The sequence below is a fragment of the Musa acuminata genome, chromosome BXJ2-7 (genome assembly GCF_036884655.1).
Source record: "Musa acuminata AAA Group cultivar baxijiao chromosome BXJ2-7, Cavendish_Baxijiao_AAA, whole genome shotgun sequence".
NCBI lineage: Eukaryota > Viridiplantae > Streptophyta > Magnoliopsida > Zingiberales > Musaceae > Musa > Musa acuminata.
In genome coordinates, this window is record NC_088344.1 from 26,317,501 (window position 1) to 26,335,971 (window position 18,471).

Here is an 18,471-nt window from a genome sequence, read left to right on the forward strand (position 1 = left end):
CTGCAGTAACAATGAAGAAATGTCTCATATCATATTGAAGAATAAGATATGATATGGGAAGTCAAATTCTCAACTCCATACAAAATAATTGACAGAAATGTGTCATTCTGCAACTCCTACATTAATGATCATCTTGTTCCATATCTTTTTTTTTCAGATTGTAAAATGTACCAAGACGATGTTCCTACTAATGGATAAAAACTACAAACTAGAAGAACATGGATGGTGAAAAAGGAAGTACAAATACCTCTTCGAGTATATTGTTGAAAAGGTTGGCTTTCAGGTAACTCGGTACACTATCTCCCATATGGCCATCAAAAATAGCAAATAGACCTAGCTCATGATTGTTCTCATAGCTATATTGAGCCACATGGTAGTCTTCCATGTCATGACCTGATTTCCCTTTCACCAAATGGAATCCATGTGATACTTTAGTACTCGACAGCTTACTCTGTCCTTTCCCAGTATCAGCAGATGACTTGAGACATGCCGCACTCTTCAGCAAATAAGACATTAAAAATATGGCCAAGAAAGCATCGGTACATCTTACACGAGGAATTAGAGTATTAAGAACTTGAAACAAAAAAAAGTAGTCCCAGAGATTTTCCATGATTTACAAAGGAAACAATGGAATCACCACGCAAAACAGAAAAGAAAAAAATTCAGCTAAAAATGGCAAAATTGATACAATGATTTATTTTGAACAGCTTAAGGCATATGAATAGAGTCTGAAAAATGGCAAGGATAACTAAAGAACCACGTGGGTATTCAAGTCTGCACAAGGATATAGTGCACTTCAATTAACATGTTTGTCCTAGACATAAGCAAATGACGAATATAGGAGTCTTATTTCTTTACCAATATTACAATGTATTAAAAGTGAAATCCTTGAAGTCATGTTGTTCCAGCACCAGAATTGGAACCTAGGTACCTAGCCACAGGCTAAAGCATGAGACTATCAAAACTCGATTTTATATGAGTTGTCACTCGTATGTTGGAAGGGCCTGGACCTTGAGACAATAGTAAAGTCGCTCTTTTGCGACTTGGGAGACTAAAGTTCATGTCACGAAAATAATCTCTTTATATTTAGAGGGAAGCATGTGTACATTGACCCTCCCCAAACCCTATTGGCATGAGTCTCGTACACTATCACTGATATCTTGGAATTTGGTGGCATGCAAGTCTGTTTGCTTCTTATAGGTACATACAACAACAAAAAAAATCATTAGTAACAAAGTGCTCATAGAACTTTTATCTCCTTAGACTCATAAGGATAGATGACTACAATTTTTTGGCTTGACACCTACCATATTCTCAAAAAAAGAGTTTTCTAGTGACTTATTTAGTGTGTTCTTAAAAATTTGATAATTTTGTAAGTCGACAATTGCCAGGTTCTCAGAAACAAAGTTTTGTAATGACTCCCCTAGTATGTTCTTAATAAAAATAATGACAATTTTGTGAATTAACAATGGCCAGGTTCTCGGAAATAAAGTTTTGTAATGACCTCTAGTATGTTTCAAAACAAATAGCAAAAAATTCCTAATAAATTTGCAACCGTATACAAATGGAAATTCAAGCTCCACAAACACATTAGAAATGAAGTGTACTTTCAAAGACTAGCCTAAAATTGTGCAACATGTTCTCTTCTTCCTTCAGCACATGTATACCTTCCTTTCTTTCATGATAACTTTAGTTTTCTTACCATGATTAACTATAAGCAGGACATGATCATCAAGCATGACAAACATTTCAGACTGGTCACTAGGAACCTAATATAATATTGTTTACTTGCTGTGCACCAACAAAAGCATATTGCAAATGGATAATTTGTATCTCAAACAGCTAGAGACGAAGAGCTAGGTGTACTAGTCCTCCCTCCCCCATATCCACCCTCTCTCTCTCATCCTCTACATGTTTGACTTTTACCAGGTAAAAGCATGCACGTTACTGCATGGTTTCAAAATTAGGCATCATCAACCATCCAACATTTTCCATGAACATAATTATGTAGTTTACTTCATGAACATATTTATATTCTAATGAGTGTTCTTCATATTCTTATTTAACCTTCGAAAGTAGCATATTTATCCCTTTATTATGTATCATTATTATATATTTTAAATATTTATGAACATTGAAGGGATATCAAAATATTTATTTTAAATATATGTGAATGATTTATATTATTTATTTATTTATTTAATGTGAATTTAGAGAGGTAAAATGCAAAAACCAATAATTTATTAAATATATTATTTTAAAAAAACAATTATACATCATTATTTTTAGATGATGACCATAAACTAATGCATATAATAGATAGTGATTTTTATGATACTAAATATATGTATATGTATATGTATATGTATACATACATATATAAATGTATATGTATACATATATATATATGTATATATATATAAATATATATGTATACATATATAGTATATATATAAATATATATGTATAAATATATATGTATACATGTATACATATATATATGTATACATATAAATATAAATATATACACATGTATACATATGTATACATGTGTATATATACATGTATACATACATATATATGTATACATATGTACACACACATATATATATATATATATATATATGTATACATATATATAAATGTATACATGTATACATATGTATATATACATGTATATACATACATACATATATGTATATATATACATATGTATACATGTATACACATGTATACATGTGTATAAATGTGTACACATGTATGCACATGTATACATGTGTATACATGTGTACATATGTATAAATATATATATGTATAAATGTATACACATGTATACGTGTGTATACATGTAAACATATGTATATATATACATATATGTATGTATGTATATACATGTAAACATACGTATACATGTATACACACATATATATATATATATATATATATATATATATATATATATATATATATAAATGTATATATACATATATATATACATACATATATATGTATATGTATACATTTATATACATACATATGTATACATGTATATACATACATATATATGTATATATAAACATATATATTTATACAAATATATGTATCCATATGTATACATATATATGTATCCATATATATGTATAAATATACATATATATGTATGTATATTATATGTATACATATGTATACATATGTATACACATATATATGTATATATATATGTATACATATGTATACAAATATATATACATATATATGTATGTATATATATGTATTCATATGTATACATATTTATATTTATATATGTATACATATGTATGTATATATATATGTATATGTATATACATATACATATATGTATACGTATACATATACATATACATATACATATATTTATACATATTTGTATGCATATATATACATATATATATGTATACATATGTATACATATATATATATTTATACATTTATATAGGGTGAAACCACTGTTGCACTTTAATTATCTGGTAAAGAAATTCATAAGCTGTTACCTTGCAAATTTGTACTCACAGGAGTTTAGATCTCTTAGTTAATCTGAGCCTTTATGCTACACTTCCAGTTTTTATACATTAATTTGTGCTTCAAATGCAATCATCCATGACGTCGGACAACATAATAAATCCTACGTGTATAAGTAGATAGAAACTGAAAAATCAGTGACATCCAAGTAATGAGGAGACAAGTAAACCTAAAACCAAGAAAGTAATCAAGATACACAACTTCTCCTTGACTACCCAGATTTTCAATCAATTGGATAACACGCATGCAAAAAAAAAGAATATAGTCAAGAGATTTAGCATGGAAATTTCTGCTCCTAGAACATATAAAGAAGAAATCTATTGGGAAATATGAACTTCAACACCAGCTTTATGACACCAAATGATAGCAATAATGCTTAGATTCACAAGCAACACTTTTGTAGAACAAATTACTATAATTCTTAACAATAAGGAACATTTTGTATCAAGTAATACAAAGGATTGTAGTAGTTTCCTATTAACCATCCAACTGTTATTAAATGACTACGATTCTCGTGGTTACTGCGTCCAATTACGGGTTAAAGCAACTTCCTATTTGCCTGAGTTACATGTTGATTGAAAAGAGCTCTGATCCATCGGCTTCCACGACCAAAACGCCTCCTAGATGTAACAACCACAACCCTAAATCCCTTCCTATTTCATCAAAACCAGAAACAAACACCCACATCTACTTTGGTCGAGAACTGATACAACGAACAAAGAGGGGGGGGTGTGGAGGGGGAGAGAGAGAGAGAGAGAGAGAGAGAGAGAGAGAGAGGACCTTGATGATGTTAAAGAACTCGGACTTCTTCATGGCGCCGGAACTGAGAGGTGCATCCGATCAAACAGGAATCTAATGGAAGTGATGTTATCGGCAGCGAAAGGAATCCCGAAAGGAATCGTCTGATTAGGCGAAGAAGAAGAAAAAGAACAGGGCAAATCTTCCAAACCCATCAGTCCGCTTGACTTCGTTTTGTAGTCGATGAATAATGCAACGACAATGACAACGACAAATGGTGGGCGGTCTCGCGTTTACCTGCTTCCTCCTCTTCTTCTACATGGTGTCGTAATCCTATTCGTATGCTTATCATCGCATCTTCCTGGAAGTTTCCTCCTCTTTGACTTCCCGCGCACTTCGCATAAGGGACCTAAACATAAAAAAGTTTTACCTTCTCGGTAATTTATCAGACTATTGTGGTTGTTTTTGCAAAAATCTCACCTATCATGTGTTTATTTAACCTTATATAGGTATCGACTTTTAATTAAAGGACTACAATTTTGACCAAAACAGACAACCCCAATGTATATAATTGCTAGCACCCAAGAATTCCAACATAGACCTAAATGAAAATCAAAAGATTCACATTGATTTGACGGCGACATATGATTCAGTAGATCAGTCAAAATGAAAATTGTAGAAAACCACAACTTAGCACATTGCAATAATCAATTCTAGTAATGTCCAAGCAGAATGTCGGGAACAATAACAGACTTATCAATCAGAAGCTGCACGCCAAGTAGATAGGGATATTAGCGGAAGAGCGAAGTTGTGTCACAGAGGCAGTTCACCGCTGTCGGCGATTACAACTTTGCTTTTAGGTGAACCGTTCTGCCTCCCTTCAGCTTCGATCTTGTACACCACATCCATGCCGGATAGGACTTTCCCAAAGACGACATGCTTACCGTCCAACCTATGGAGAAAAATGAAGCAAAAATTCAGCAATTACTAACATCTTAGAAGAGGATGAGAACTAGGGTGTGTGACAAATACCAGCTAGTTGTTACAGTGGTGATGAAAAACTGAGATCCATTGGTATCAGGGCCAGCATTTGCCATCGACAGAAGTCCTACACACATAGACGAACATAACAGGGTCAAGTTTTTGGCAAATGGACCCAAGAAAAAGGAATTTATAGTTGCCATCTTACCTGGTCCTGTGTGCTTGAGCTTGAAGTTCTCATCAGCAAATTTTGATCCATAGATTGATTCTCCACCCCTCCCATCTCCAAGTGTAAAGTCACCTCCTTGAATCATAAAGCTGGGTATGATTCTGTGAAATGCACTCCCCTTGTAGTGAAGAGTTTTCCCGCTTTTTCCGATACCTTTCTCACCTATAGTAGTGCATATAACAGACATGAGATGATATAAGAAATCTTTGGCAGTAACTTGTCTTTCACATCACAATATTTATAGTTCAATTAAAGTACAGATTAAACTATTTATTGTACTTCTATAGGCACTTGCTAGGATAATGTTTATCTAATACCAGGACCTGTCGAGCAAGATTAAATGTGGAGCTTGTTGATTCAAAAAACCTGCATTTTTGTTTTGTAACATGATAAGGGATGCAGGACTTCCCTTCCCGTGAATAACAAAAGTTGTTCTTATATTTCCCCTTTCCATATAGAAATGCAATTCCCTTTCAAGATCATGAGCTTTTATGTACATTCATTAGTCCATTTGGTGCATTTTAGGAGTGCCAAAGTTTGGATGGAAAAGAACACTCCTAACAATGGTCCCTGTTTCTTCTCGTGTCTCTTGGACTATTTTTGAACTTAGAGCAATGCCTGTGATACCTAAAAGGGTAATAAATTGTTCCATTTTTTCTACAAGGAATGGTTGAGCTTGCATGCTTTACTTGAATCTTTCCACCAGTGAGGTTCCTAAAAACAGTTGGTTGCAGGTTGGCCATGTTGTCACGGACAAAATTCTAAACAAGATGTTTTATTTAATGCTTATGTATGTCCGTGTCTTTTGGTTTGTTCATGCTTTGCACAGCATGTAAAGGGACAGTCAAAGGCTTAACAACCTCATTTTAGTTAGGTTTGGTGACCGTCTTAGGCTTGTAAATAAAGGTTATGTCATGTGAACACTTGTGAGAGATATTCGGTCTGTAGTGAACCATTTTGACCCTTTGTTGTGCAACCGTTCAGAGCTTGTAAAGTCTTTTTGTAATTTGTATTGGCTATGAAGTGTTTTTTGAAATATTTGCTTATGGATCCCAAGTGAGACGCTTTCTCTAACCCGTTTTCTCTTTTGTAGGTCCTAAGGGACCATGAGAGGTTTCAAGGAGGCTGACCTTTGCAGACGGACATGTAAGGGTGCTACACGACTTAAGCAAAACCAACTAAGTCCATGACAGATGATATCAGAGCGGGACAAACACTCATAAAAACACTTGGCATGTAAACATAGGGGACCTAGCGAGGCTGCATTGAGAGCAGCCAGCACGCGCGACCGTTTGGGAGAAAACGAGCATAGAGATGTAGAGAAAATGATTCGCTCAGAGGAGCAGGCATCTGAGATTGACATTCAGAGGAATGGTCAATCCTTAGCGCAAGAGGCATCACGAGAACAAACAAGCTTGTAAGAATACGTAGCGCACAAAGTTGGGATGGCTGAGTTCGAGCTACGGCTCGACGTTGACAACCATACTTGATGGTGCTCAAGGCAAGCGAAGCGCTTGGTAAAGGATAAGACCAGCAAGATGGAATGGATTGCTCAGCGACCAAAAGAGTTATGCAAAGCTCACAGAGGTGAGGGAAATTACTATCTCGAATAATTCGGTACTCATGCAAGGGCTTGTATGCGGACGATGGAATGTTTGTGGTCATCCCAAGACGACCGAAACTCGACGTCATGGAGCATTGAAACTTTCTCTTCGGTATGAGAAGGATACGTCCGTAGATGGCTGAAGCGTGCAGCGAGTTCAGCATGTTGTTAGGCCTTGAGTGGTGCAGCAAAGGTTGTATTGACGTGGAGTCGCAATCTAGCAAGTGCGTTTACAGGAGACAAAACAATGCATAGTTTGTTCAACAAGTTAGAGTAGTCCAAGGGGATAATGATCTCCGAAACTTTTAGAGGCAAGGAAACGAAGAGAGATGTTACTCCAACGAGATGGATATTCAAGAGGGATAAGTCCCGGCTCTCTAGAGGGAGAATCATATGCAACGAACCGCACATGTTGAGGAGTACCTCAAAAACAACAACTCTACGAAGCTCAATGGACCAAGCGAGCGACGATGAGTCGTCGCATGATCTCGCTTGAGAGAATGCATTGGTGGATGCATTGCGAGATCAAGTGGGGGAGCGACCCAAAGCAACACAAATGAAGACACACTTGGAGTTGATATGGAGATCAGACTCAATGGATGGCTGACCCGTGGAATGGTCGGCGCGAGGCCACCATCAACTCAATGCAAAACGAGGAGCGAAGCAACTTGGGTGTAACTTGGCGACGTACCCAAGCCGCATAAAGAGAGCCAGCATAGAAAATGGAACATGGAGCGGAGGCACAGAGCTTTCCTTGGACAGAGGTCAAGGACATGAACTCTTGCAGAGGCAAGAGCGGGATCATGTCGTTCCATGGGTCCTTCATTATAATGGAGCGGACTCATCTTGTATGGTGCCAAAGACAAAGGGAGCTTCTGAGCACATACACCTTATCTCGGAGACACATTTGATGAAGGAACTAAGGCGACTCAACTTGCGAAGGCAAAGTTGGATTCAAAAGGCCTTGGCACGAGGCAAAAGGGCGTGGAGGCGGGTACTCTTGAAGAATATGTCACAGTGCTACCATTCAAGTTGCCAAAAAGGAAGCGGTGCACGACGGAGATTGTGCTAATAGGGGCAGAGGCCCAGGATACAGACAATGATACACCAATTTCAGCGAAGTCGATAGACTTTAGGAGCTACTAGGCGACAGACTGTCCCAGAGCTGTGTTTCATCTGAGTGTGACCCAAGAGCAAGTGGACGAAGGTTGATTGCCAAAGGAGCGAATAAAATCGAAGGTGGAAAAGGCCTTGCGATGTATTGGTAGAGGCCACACATGGAGGGATCACAATCTGAGTTCATCCCATAAGGATCATAATGCAATGGAAATGTCACCAAGAGGTGACATGGTGCAGCGGATCGTGGTGGAACAGTTCGTGGCAATGCGATACACACGAATCTAATCCCGTGAGGGACTATATCATATAGAGGTATGATCGAGAGCTACTGGGAGCTCCACTTCGGTGAACAACACGACGACAAGAAGGGCTATGGATTCGAGTGAAAGTCATGATACCACAGAGGTGGGTCTTCCGTGCGTGCATCGAATTTTACATCGGATGAAAGCCTTGGTCATCAGCATATGGGGGCTATGTACCACCGAGGGAAAAGTTCGAATGCAAATACCAGTGAGTCCCATGGGAGGGACTTGATCATGCAGAGGTATGATCAAAGTAGCTGGAGAGTTAGACTGCCCCAGAGCTCACATTCGCTTAAGGGAGCTCGGTAAGTCAGAGGACAAGACCGAGTAAGCGAACGTTGCTACCAAGGAAGCTAAGGATAATAGAATCAGTGCGAACCCTGCAACATGATGGCAGAGGCCATACATGGGAGTTATAGTATGTCTTTCCATCGACCAAGGGGAACTGCTTGGAGAACACAAAGGTCTTGAAGTAGGGGATCGAAAGGGGCGAGGAAGCGACGACGAGTACAGAGGAACTTAGGTACCCAAAACCAAGCATTACTTAGAATGGTTGTAGACTCGAAGGAGTGCCATAGAGGTAGATCTACCGATCGTGAAGAAAATTGATGCAAATGCGAGATGACGGATAGTAGGGCCATGGGCATGGCAACGCCATGGTACCGCAGAGGCGGGACTTTCGTGAAGTCATCGATCCCTTGCTCTCATGGAAGGAGAGCGCTTGGTCGTGAAAGGGGCCAAGAAGGTAGAGCATGCAGAGACAAACTCCAAGTACCGAGACAAGGTTGAAGAGCAGAGGCTAAGGAACTTCGTAAGACCGATGTCAACGAGCTTCTCATCAAGATAGCCGAAAGTGAAGGATTTTAGGTCGTGCAAAAGTGCACAACCAAGGAACGAAATAGGCAGTACACGGTGTTGTACCTTTGTTACTCAATAGAGTAAGCAGTAGGGTTGATGCAGAAGACAGTACAATCCCAGGGGCGACCAAAACTATTAAAAACTTACTCCAAGTTGGGGTGAAAACTTCCTACATTCCAAAAGATCAATGGCATTAAAAAGGTGAATTACAGTAACTAACTCAATACAAGGAGTGCAAACACTTCAAGTACTTCAGAAATATGAGCAAAAAATAGGCGAAGGCTAGTAATAAGCTCGATAAATAGAGTACAACCTTCGAAGAGGTAGGCGAAGTTAAATAACCTTTGCTTTCTCAACCCTTAAGAAAATGGGCGAAACCGAGTACCCCAATTCTCTTATCTATCCAGCAGAGGAGCTCTGCACAAGTTCAAAGACCCTTCGAAGATAATGGAAGACAATAATTGTCAAATCCTCACCGATAGTGATTAGTGCTACTGAGAGTAGATTATTCGTTTCATTTCCCAACAGAATGCCAATCAAAAGCAGAAGTGATGCGAATCTACTTGGAAGTGACAACTAAGTGAAAGAAGAGTCGATGGACAAATTTTGTGGAGGAAGGACTCAAAACTTCAAAAGTTTGTGAGGTGATGCTCGTTAAAGCTCCAACAAGCATCCACACGGTTCAAGTAGCATGAGGCATTTGAGAGACTAGCGCATAGTAAGGATGACCTTTACCTTCATTTGAAGGATCCGCAGAAACTAACAGGAATCAACACAACTCAGCCAACCCCACACTAAAGACAAAGTCATTAGCGAGTTGAAGCAGCATGGCGGATCAAAAGTTCAACTACTCAACAACAGTAACGGAGAGCAATTGAGAGCCAAGAGGCGCATTACAGTTAGAGCAAAAAATTGAAGACTCAACAAAGGCGAGGAGTTGCAGTTTCGACAAAGGCTTCGACGAGGACATCAAAGGAATAAGTGGGGGAGAATGTCACGGACAAAATTTTAAACAGGATGTTTGATGTAATATTTATGTATATTCGTGTCTTTTGTTTGTTCATACTTTACACAGCAAGTAAAAGGACGGTTGAAGGCTTAATAGCACCATTTTAGTTGGGTTTGGTGGTCGTCTTAAGCTTGTAAATAAAGGTTGTATCATGTGAACACTTGTGAGAGATATTCGATTTGTAGTGGACCATTTTGACCCTTTGTTGTGCAATCGTTCAAAGCTTGTAAAGTTTGTTTGTAATTTGCATTGGCTATAAAATGTTTTCTGAAATGTTTGCTTATGGATCCCGAGAGAGACACTTTCTCTAACCTGTTTTCTCTTTTGTATGTCCTAAGGCACCATGGGAGGTTTTGGGGAGGCTGACCTTTGCAGACGGACACGCAAGGATGCCGCACGACTTAGGCAAAACTAGCTAAGTCCATGACAATACAGCCTATCATTCATATTTGGTGACAAATACGAAGAGAAGTTTCTTTGTTTTCAGCAAAAAATTATCAGAGAATATTAAAAAACAAGGATATTCAGACAACTTAACTTAAACTGCCTTGTTTAAAAAAATAGTCCACAAGTAAGCAATAAAAACAATTAAGAAAAGCTTAAGCATAACAAACAAAGTGCAAGCATACCTGTGCATAGAGCTCGAAAGTTTTCTGTAGAAGCAGCAGAACCAAAAAATACAGAAATAAACAAGTTAGGTGACATAATTTCATATCAAGATCACAGACATAATAGTAGATAGAAGGTAAAAAGAGTACAAGAAAGATAAATGAACATAACAAAACAATAATCCAATAAAATTAACATTTAACAGATGCATACCAGCTGTCTTAGGCACAGCTTTCCCGAAAAGACCCATAACAATGCGACCTGGCGGAATTAAATATCACATAAAAATTACTATCAATAGTAATACTTTACAATTCATAGTCAAATCTCGCAGCAAGATAACAACAAAAGAAATCAAGTTTGAAGCATGTGTTTTCCAATTGAAATGTACACGTTTTCCAATTGAAGCGTGAGGTTTCTGAACTCGGCATCTCGACCACTGATAAAGCACATGTTTGCCATCAATCTGAACACAGTGACCAGAACACAGGTTCACAAGATATTATGCACTTTGTGTTATGGCCTGTATGATTTTGTCCTTCCAAGATGGATCCTAAAAGGCACTATGGGGATAAAAGACTTGCTAGTTCTTATAAGTCCATGACCCTCCAACACCTAAGTGAGACTTGTAAGTATAACCTAGAACATTCAAGATAACATCAAAACAGTTCCTTGCCACATACAAAAGCTCCATTTCAGAGAAATTGCATAAGCATTCTATGCGGAAATAAACCTTCTTCTTATGCTAAAGGCTAAATTTCCTAAATTCTAATTATCCTAGCCGAATAACTTGTCATTCAGAACAAATCCAGCAAGCACATTTCTGGAAAAAAAAAAGACAATTGCTAAAGGTTAGTTTTTCACGTATATCATGCTTTGGCAACATTATGCATTAAGAAATGCATTAGACTGGTGCATCTTCCTGATAATAGGTCATCTTATACCCCTTGAAGACAGATCAACCTGCAATTTTATTGACTAGTAATAAATGCTCCACAAATATTCTTAATATTTTTTGCCAAGCTACAAATATATGATGTCTATGTCCAGGGGCTGCCTTCAGGTTTCCAGAAAAGAAATCTGAATAAACAGAAAGAAGCAGGAAAAAGCTAAAGCTTTCGTTTACTTAGTTTGAAGCAGTCTGCAGCTACTCGTTAGGAGAATCTTTGCCCCTAACGACATCACACAAGAAATATAGATGATAACATACACATACTACTACAAAGTACCACATGCGATATGCAAATAAGAACACATGGTCATGCCATAAACATAGGTGCAAGGTGGACCAACATAGCCCTTGGAAAAGTAATTATATTCATCCAGATAACAAAAGAAAGCTTTCTTTAATCAAATATTATCAGCTCAGAAACAACAGTGGTTCAATTTTGTCTATAATCATGGTGAATAGTAATACACTGCGGGGATTCATAGGGCATGAACTGTCACATGCATACCAGCGGGTTTTCCACCAATCTCGATATCGAAGTAGACCTTGTGTGTTACTTCCTTTAGGCTATCTTTAGATGCTTTAGCCTGAAACAAATAATTGAATAGCGAATGAGAACTCAACGGAGGACCTCCCACAAGCGCTCATTACAATCTACACTAAGGGTATCCAACTCAAAATTATCTACTCTACGCATATGCTCCCAAATAGCACGTAAGTTGGAAAAAGTGTAACACAAGGCCAATTAAGTGGGAAAAAATCCCAAATAAATACTATGCAAGGCAAGTAAACGAGCCTTAAGAGAAGAAAAAGAGGAAACCATGAGGTTCCTTTCTTTGTGGATACGCAAGCAAACAACAAACTATCAAACAGATCAATAAGAGAAAGCAGTAGAAAATCGAAAAGAACAGCTCATGGACACTTGATCTCGTTCCATCGAAAACAGGCAATAACAAGGTTGTGAGACGAACGAGGGGCTTTCCGTAGAAATCAACGAATAGATGGTTTCTTTTCCGATAATCCGATCATCCAGGCGAAGAATCCAAGAATTGATTCAAGAAAAATCTGAAAACATAGAGAGGGAAGGCGACGGATGAAGGCGCATCGAATGGATGGATGTACATATATAAGAACCTGCACGACGACGACGGCGCCGATGAAGAGGATGAACCACCGCAGCCACGTCGCTGCCGCCGACCGCTGCTTCGAAGCCATCGTCGCCATCTCTCTCACGTCGGCGATGTCAGAACTGGTCGGCCTCAAGCAATATAGCAAACCCTAAAATAAAATAACAGTAGAGGAAGAGAAAATTGTCACGTGCAATGCACGTGATCAAATACACGCTCTTTAGGCGGACTCATGTCACGTAACATGGCCACGTCGAGTCAGTAATTTTATTTTTCGTAATAGTTTTATCGATGCCTTTTTTTTCAGAAATTATTTCATTTTATGGATCAATTGGTTTGGAAAAAGATAGTTTCTGTGCGTTCAGACAAAGTCTTGTATAAATAACCTCTGGGATTTTGTTTTCAACCTCAGTAGTGTCTCTCGTCTATTGTGCATAATAGCATGAGACCACTCCTCCCTCGTCATTAAAATCGATCACATTCCGAGGAGAAGACGCGCCAACCTTAATAATCTTAATATCAAGATAGAATCTTAAAAAATGAAGTGTTCGTTGACTTTGTTAGGAACTTTTTTATCCTTTGACTTGGATGGTGGATTCTACCAATCGAACTTTTATCCTTCTCTCGATAGACTCAACAATCAAATCAGGTCAAATCAAGTAAGTATAGTAACATTGACCTTATCCTCGACTGCAATTACAATTAGATTGTTACCCTCAACAAACAACTTCAGCTTAAATGGTCGACCATGCCAAAATTGAATGAAACATAATAATAAGAGATAAAAATGCTTTAAGATTGTCATTGATTCATATATCAAAACTCAGGATGATCATGAACTCGGTGATACTCCTAATATTTTTAGCTCATTTTGCTGATTGGTGCAATAACTTGTGGACCAACCTTTCCACTTCATCCAAACTTTGTCTTCCCTCCATTCTTTCTGAGTGAGATCAAGACAATTATCAGCTTTACGAAATAATTCTATGTCGACTTCTGGGATATTCTTAAACTTTTACTCCACTGTTATTATTTCTACCTGACTGATGTTCATCCCCAAGAGATTCAATCTTTTTTTTATTAAGAACATTTGTCTTATTATTTCTTATAATATCCTTTATAAAATTTTAGTCGAGAATCAAGCCAATAGATTAAAATCTAATATAGCCTCCTTATGAATCATGAATAATCTATCTTCATAAAAGATAAAACTATACATGATAATATATTCATTTCCACTAAGTTGGTTCACTCCACAAGCAACTCCAAATACAAACACTCTCTTGTACTTCTTAAACTTAATTTAGAAAAAATCTTTAACTCAATATCTTGCACTACCATCAACAATACCCTTCATAAATTGAACCTTCCTTTTAAATTTATTATTGGATTATGGTCTCTGTCTCTCTCCTATATTCTTTTGCCTAATTAACAATTAATAGTTAGCTTAGTTGATGGGAAGCAGGAGGGTCAAACAAGATAACCCTCTATCATCTTATCTTTTTATTCTTGTCCAACAAATTATTTTATCTCTTATATTATTTGACCTATAGAAATATAACTAGGATGATAAAAATTTCTCTCCTAATTTTCGTTGATTATTTGCTCTTAGCTTTTAGGCCAACCATTAGTCTTGTTCTCTTATTCAAAAGATCCTGCACACTTTCAAAAATCTTACTAACCTTAAAACTAACATTGACAAATCTAACATCTACTTCCAAAAATACTACTCTGCCTCTGCCCAATATAATATTTGCTCATCCTTGGCTATCAGGAGAGTGTGTGACCATTTAAATACTTTGGTACAGGGATCATTTTCAACATATACTAGTTGATAAAACTTTAGATAAGATTCAAGATTAGTACAAAGGGCTCCTCTCCTAAGCGAGGAAAATTATGCTCATCAATTTTGTCATAAATTCTCTAGATACTCATATCCTTTTAAATTATTGGATTTTTGATAAAATCTTAAATAAAATCTTCTCTCTTATGTGAAATTTCTCCTGCAATTGCAACAACATAGCATGCATCTCATTCACCTAAAATCTCTAGTGTTCTCGACATTATGGGTCATATCATTATCGAAAAGTCTATTTATGCCAAAATAATCACACGGATCCTCAATAAAGAGAATTATATTTAAGTTAAGATCTTCACTTTTAAGTATGACTCACTAGAGCCTCGAGAGAACAAAACTTCCAAGGCTGCTCGTTCCCTTTAGCCTAACCCAATCATTAAAAGGTGAAAGATTTATTGGCACTAGGCCCTCCATTTCATGTTGGGAAGACTAGTGGCTTAACAATAACCCTTTCTCTAAAATGACATAAGATATTAGTGTTCATGCTATGCATCATTTTTCTTTTGGTCTTATTATGGATGGCTCCTGGTGTATTCCTTCAATTTTAATTATGTTTCATTCTTCTCCGATTAACATGATTCGAGCTATGTACTCTCTCTACTCCAATAATGACAAATGGACTTGAACACTTAGCACATCTAAAAATACCACAGGAAGTAGTGCCTAGTTCTATTTAATCATGAGATTGAACCCTCAAGAAGAGAACTGTCTAATTGGACGGATGCTTGGAAATTATGAGTGGCATTTAGAAGTTCTCTTTTTAGCTTTGAAATATCATTTATCGTTAAGTAGACCATATGCTAATTGTCATTTTCTCATTTTTTTTTTTCGTGTCATGCGTTGAATCTTGGATTTTGATAATGAAATCAATTGATAAGTTTATCATCTAATGTATATTTAACTAACGCAGGACTAGCTTCGATTAGAAAAGATAAATCGATTAAAGCAAGAGGAATCAGACGTTGGACCGGAGCAAACATGTCAGAAGATTGGGCGTCGAATCGGAAGATCGGTCGACGTATCGACAGAAGGTTTCGGTCCATGAATTCGAGCATTGAGCCAAGAAGATCTGATATTGTACTAAGGAGATCAGATGTTGCGAGAAGACAACATGCTGATTGGGTAATACGTCAAAGGAGAGGACGATGCGCTTAAGGATCGGATGAAGCACCGAAAGAACCAATGACATGCCATATAACATAGGATTCGCTTATGATTGATTATATCTAGATCAAATTAGTTGAAGTCTAATTGAGTCAGTTTAGAATGTAATTAGACCAACTCAATTAGGGGCCAACTAGGCCCAAGTTTGGGCTGTGTTGGGCCAAGTGAAAGGCCCAAATAGTGACCTAACAAGTGGCATCGTCGTGGCATAGTCTTCGAGACTCTGTCAAGCAGTGGTACCATCGGTCTGGATAGTGGTGTTGAATCTCGGATTTTGATGATGAAGTCAATTGTCATTTGTTATCTAATCTATATGTTGAGATAAGTGTGTAGGATTAACTACGATGAAAGTAAGATATGCAGCAGGAGTTGCGCCGGAGTCAAGACAATGATCACGTTGGGAGTTCGAGAGTTTGACGGAAGTTCGGACAGTCGTCGGAGGTTCTGCGGGAACAAATCTGAGAAGTCCATGAGCTTGCCAAAGAAGCTCGTCGGAACTCGCCAAGTGGATCGTCACAAGTCCAGGAGTTTGCCGGAAGTCTGCAGGAGCATCACCGAGGGTTCATCGGATGATCGACGGAAGTTCGCCGGAAGCTTGCCGGAAGAAGCGATTGACGCACCGGAGCAAGTTGCAGTAAATATCTTAGGAAATATCATAGTTAGCATAATAATTAAGTTGGAAATGGGAGGTGATCTCATTAACTTAATCTTGGGGCAATTGGGCCCTTGAAAAACCCAAATTGGGCCGAATGGATCAACCCATTCGGACCCTGATTTCTGCCAGGCAGTTCAACTGCCTTAGTCAGGTGGTGGCACCGCCTGAGCTCAGTCTTCGAGCTCTGGCAAGAGGTGCAACCGCCCCTGACAGTGGTGGCACCGCCTGGGCTCGGTCTCCGAGCTTTGGCTGAGCGGTGCAACTGCCTCAGTCAGGCGGTGCCACCTCCTGAGCTCGGTCTTCGAGCTTTGGCAGGAGGTGCAACCACCCCTGACAAGAGGTGGCACCGCCTAGAGGCTTAGTCTTCGAGCTCTGCCAAGCGGTGCAATCGCCCCAGTCAGGCGGTGCAACCGCCAGATCCCAGAATTCCGGGAATTGACAGTTTTAAGCTCCAAATTTAAACTGGGTTGGGGCCTATAAATACCTCACCCTTTCAGCACTGAAAGGGCACCCAAAAACCACCAAAATTCTGATTTTACTTTGTGATTTTTAGAGCTCAAAAGTGTTGTATGAGTTGAAAGTTCTTCTTCCTTTTTTCTTCCAAGTTCTAATCTGTTAAGAGAGGAAAGGAAATTATGTAAGGGTTGTCTCCTAAGCCCGTCAAAAGGAGTGAAACTGTAAAAGGGTGGTTGGCCTTCGCCTATTGAAGGAAGGCCTCTAGTTGACGTCGGTGACCTCGTCGGTGGAGGAAGCCAAAAGTGGAGTAGGTCAAGATTGACCGAACCACTCTAAATCTCGGTTTGCATTAACTTTGAGCATCTTATCTTTACTGCAAACCTCCTCAATAGCTTACTGCCTTCTGTGCTTTTATGAACGTGTTTCAAAGTTCAGTGCTTTCCGAATCGGCGTTTAGACGCAAATCCGTTTTATCGTACGAACATCATATTTCAGTTTGCGCTTACGTTCTGATTTCCATCATAACTGCAAACTGCCTTTATATCTTTGCTTTAACTACATCTCGCTTCATCTCAAGTTAAAGTGGTTTATGAATCGGCTTTCATACCGAAATCGCTTTTATCGTACGAACGTCGTATTTCAATTTGCGCTTATATTCTGATTTCCATCATAACTGCAAACTGCCTTCATAGATTTACTTTAACGTCATCTCGCTTGATCTTAAGTTAAAGTAATCTTAGAATCGGCTTTCACACCGAAATTGCTTTTATCGTACGAATGCAGTTTTAATCGTAGAAAGATTTCCGCTGCACTAATTCACCCCCCCCCCCCCCTCTTAGTGCTCTTGATCCTAACAAGTGTTATCGCCCAAACTCAGTCTTTGAGACTATCAGACAGTGGTACCACTCAGACATAGTCTCCCAAGTGGTGGTACCGCCTAGTGTTAGTGTTGCAAATGGTGGTATCGCCCAACACATGCGGTGGTACCGTCAGGACCTGGGAAACCCGGGATGAGACCTTTTTTTGCTCCAATTTTGAAACCATTTAGGGTCTATAAATACCCCATCTATTCCTACATGGAGTAGCAAGAATTGAGCATGAAATTGAATTGAAAAAGGGGGAAAGAAAAATTAGAAACTCTCTTAGGATTTAGAGTCCCTTCTTCCTTAGTATTTATAAAGTTCTTGTAAAAGGAGAAGTGAGATCTAAGAAAGAAAAGTTGTAAGGGTTGTCTCCTAAACCTGTGAAAAGGAGAA

General features: G+C 38.2%; 2 protein-coding genes across 3 annotated transcripts in view; both read right to left on the reverse strand.

Moving 5' to 3' along the window:
* Positions 1-4,593, reverse strand: part of LOC103992063 (probable protein phosphatase 2C 44) — a 6,006-nt gene extending 1,413 nt beyond the window's left edge. The window contains exons 1-2 of the mRNA XM_065117682.1: positions 4,339-4,593; positions 248-496 (exon numbers count right to left, since the gene is read on the reverse strand). Coding sequence (XP_064973754.1) covers positions 248-496; positions 4,339-4,371 — 282 coding nt within the window. The 5' untranslated portion in view covers positions 4,372-4,593. The remainder of the gene's footprint in view (positions 1-247; positions 497-4,338) is intronic.
* Positions 4,594-4,898: 305 nt separating this feature from the next.
* LOC103992065 (peptidyl-prolyl cis-trans isomerase CYP20-1) lies at positions 4,899-13,244 on the reverse strand. Of its 2 annotated transcripts, none has more exons than XM_009411646.3 (7): positions 13,090-13,244; positions 12,464-12,542; positions 11,220-11,267; positions 11,027-11,050; positions 5,486-5,668; positions 5,329-5,404; positions 4,899-5,248 (listed from the first exon to the last, which is right to left on the reverse strand). In XM_009411646.3, the coding sequence occupies exons 1-7, from the start codon at positions 13,177-13,179 to the stop codon at positions 5,110-5,112; spliced, it is 639 nt and encodes a 212-aa protein (XP_009409921.2). In that variant the 5' UTR covers positions 13,180-13,244; the 3' UTR covers positions 4,899-5,109. The 2 variants fall into 2 exon arrangements, with proteins under 2 accessions (XP_009409921.2, XP_009409920.2); XM_009411645.3 differs by having other exon boundaries at positions 13,078-13,228.
* Positions 13,245-18,471: the final 5,227 nt, after the last annotated feature.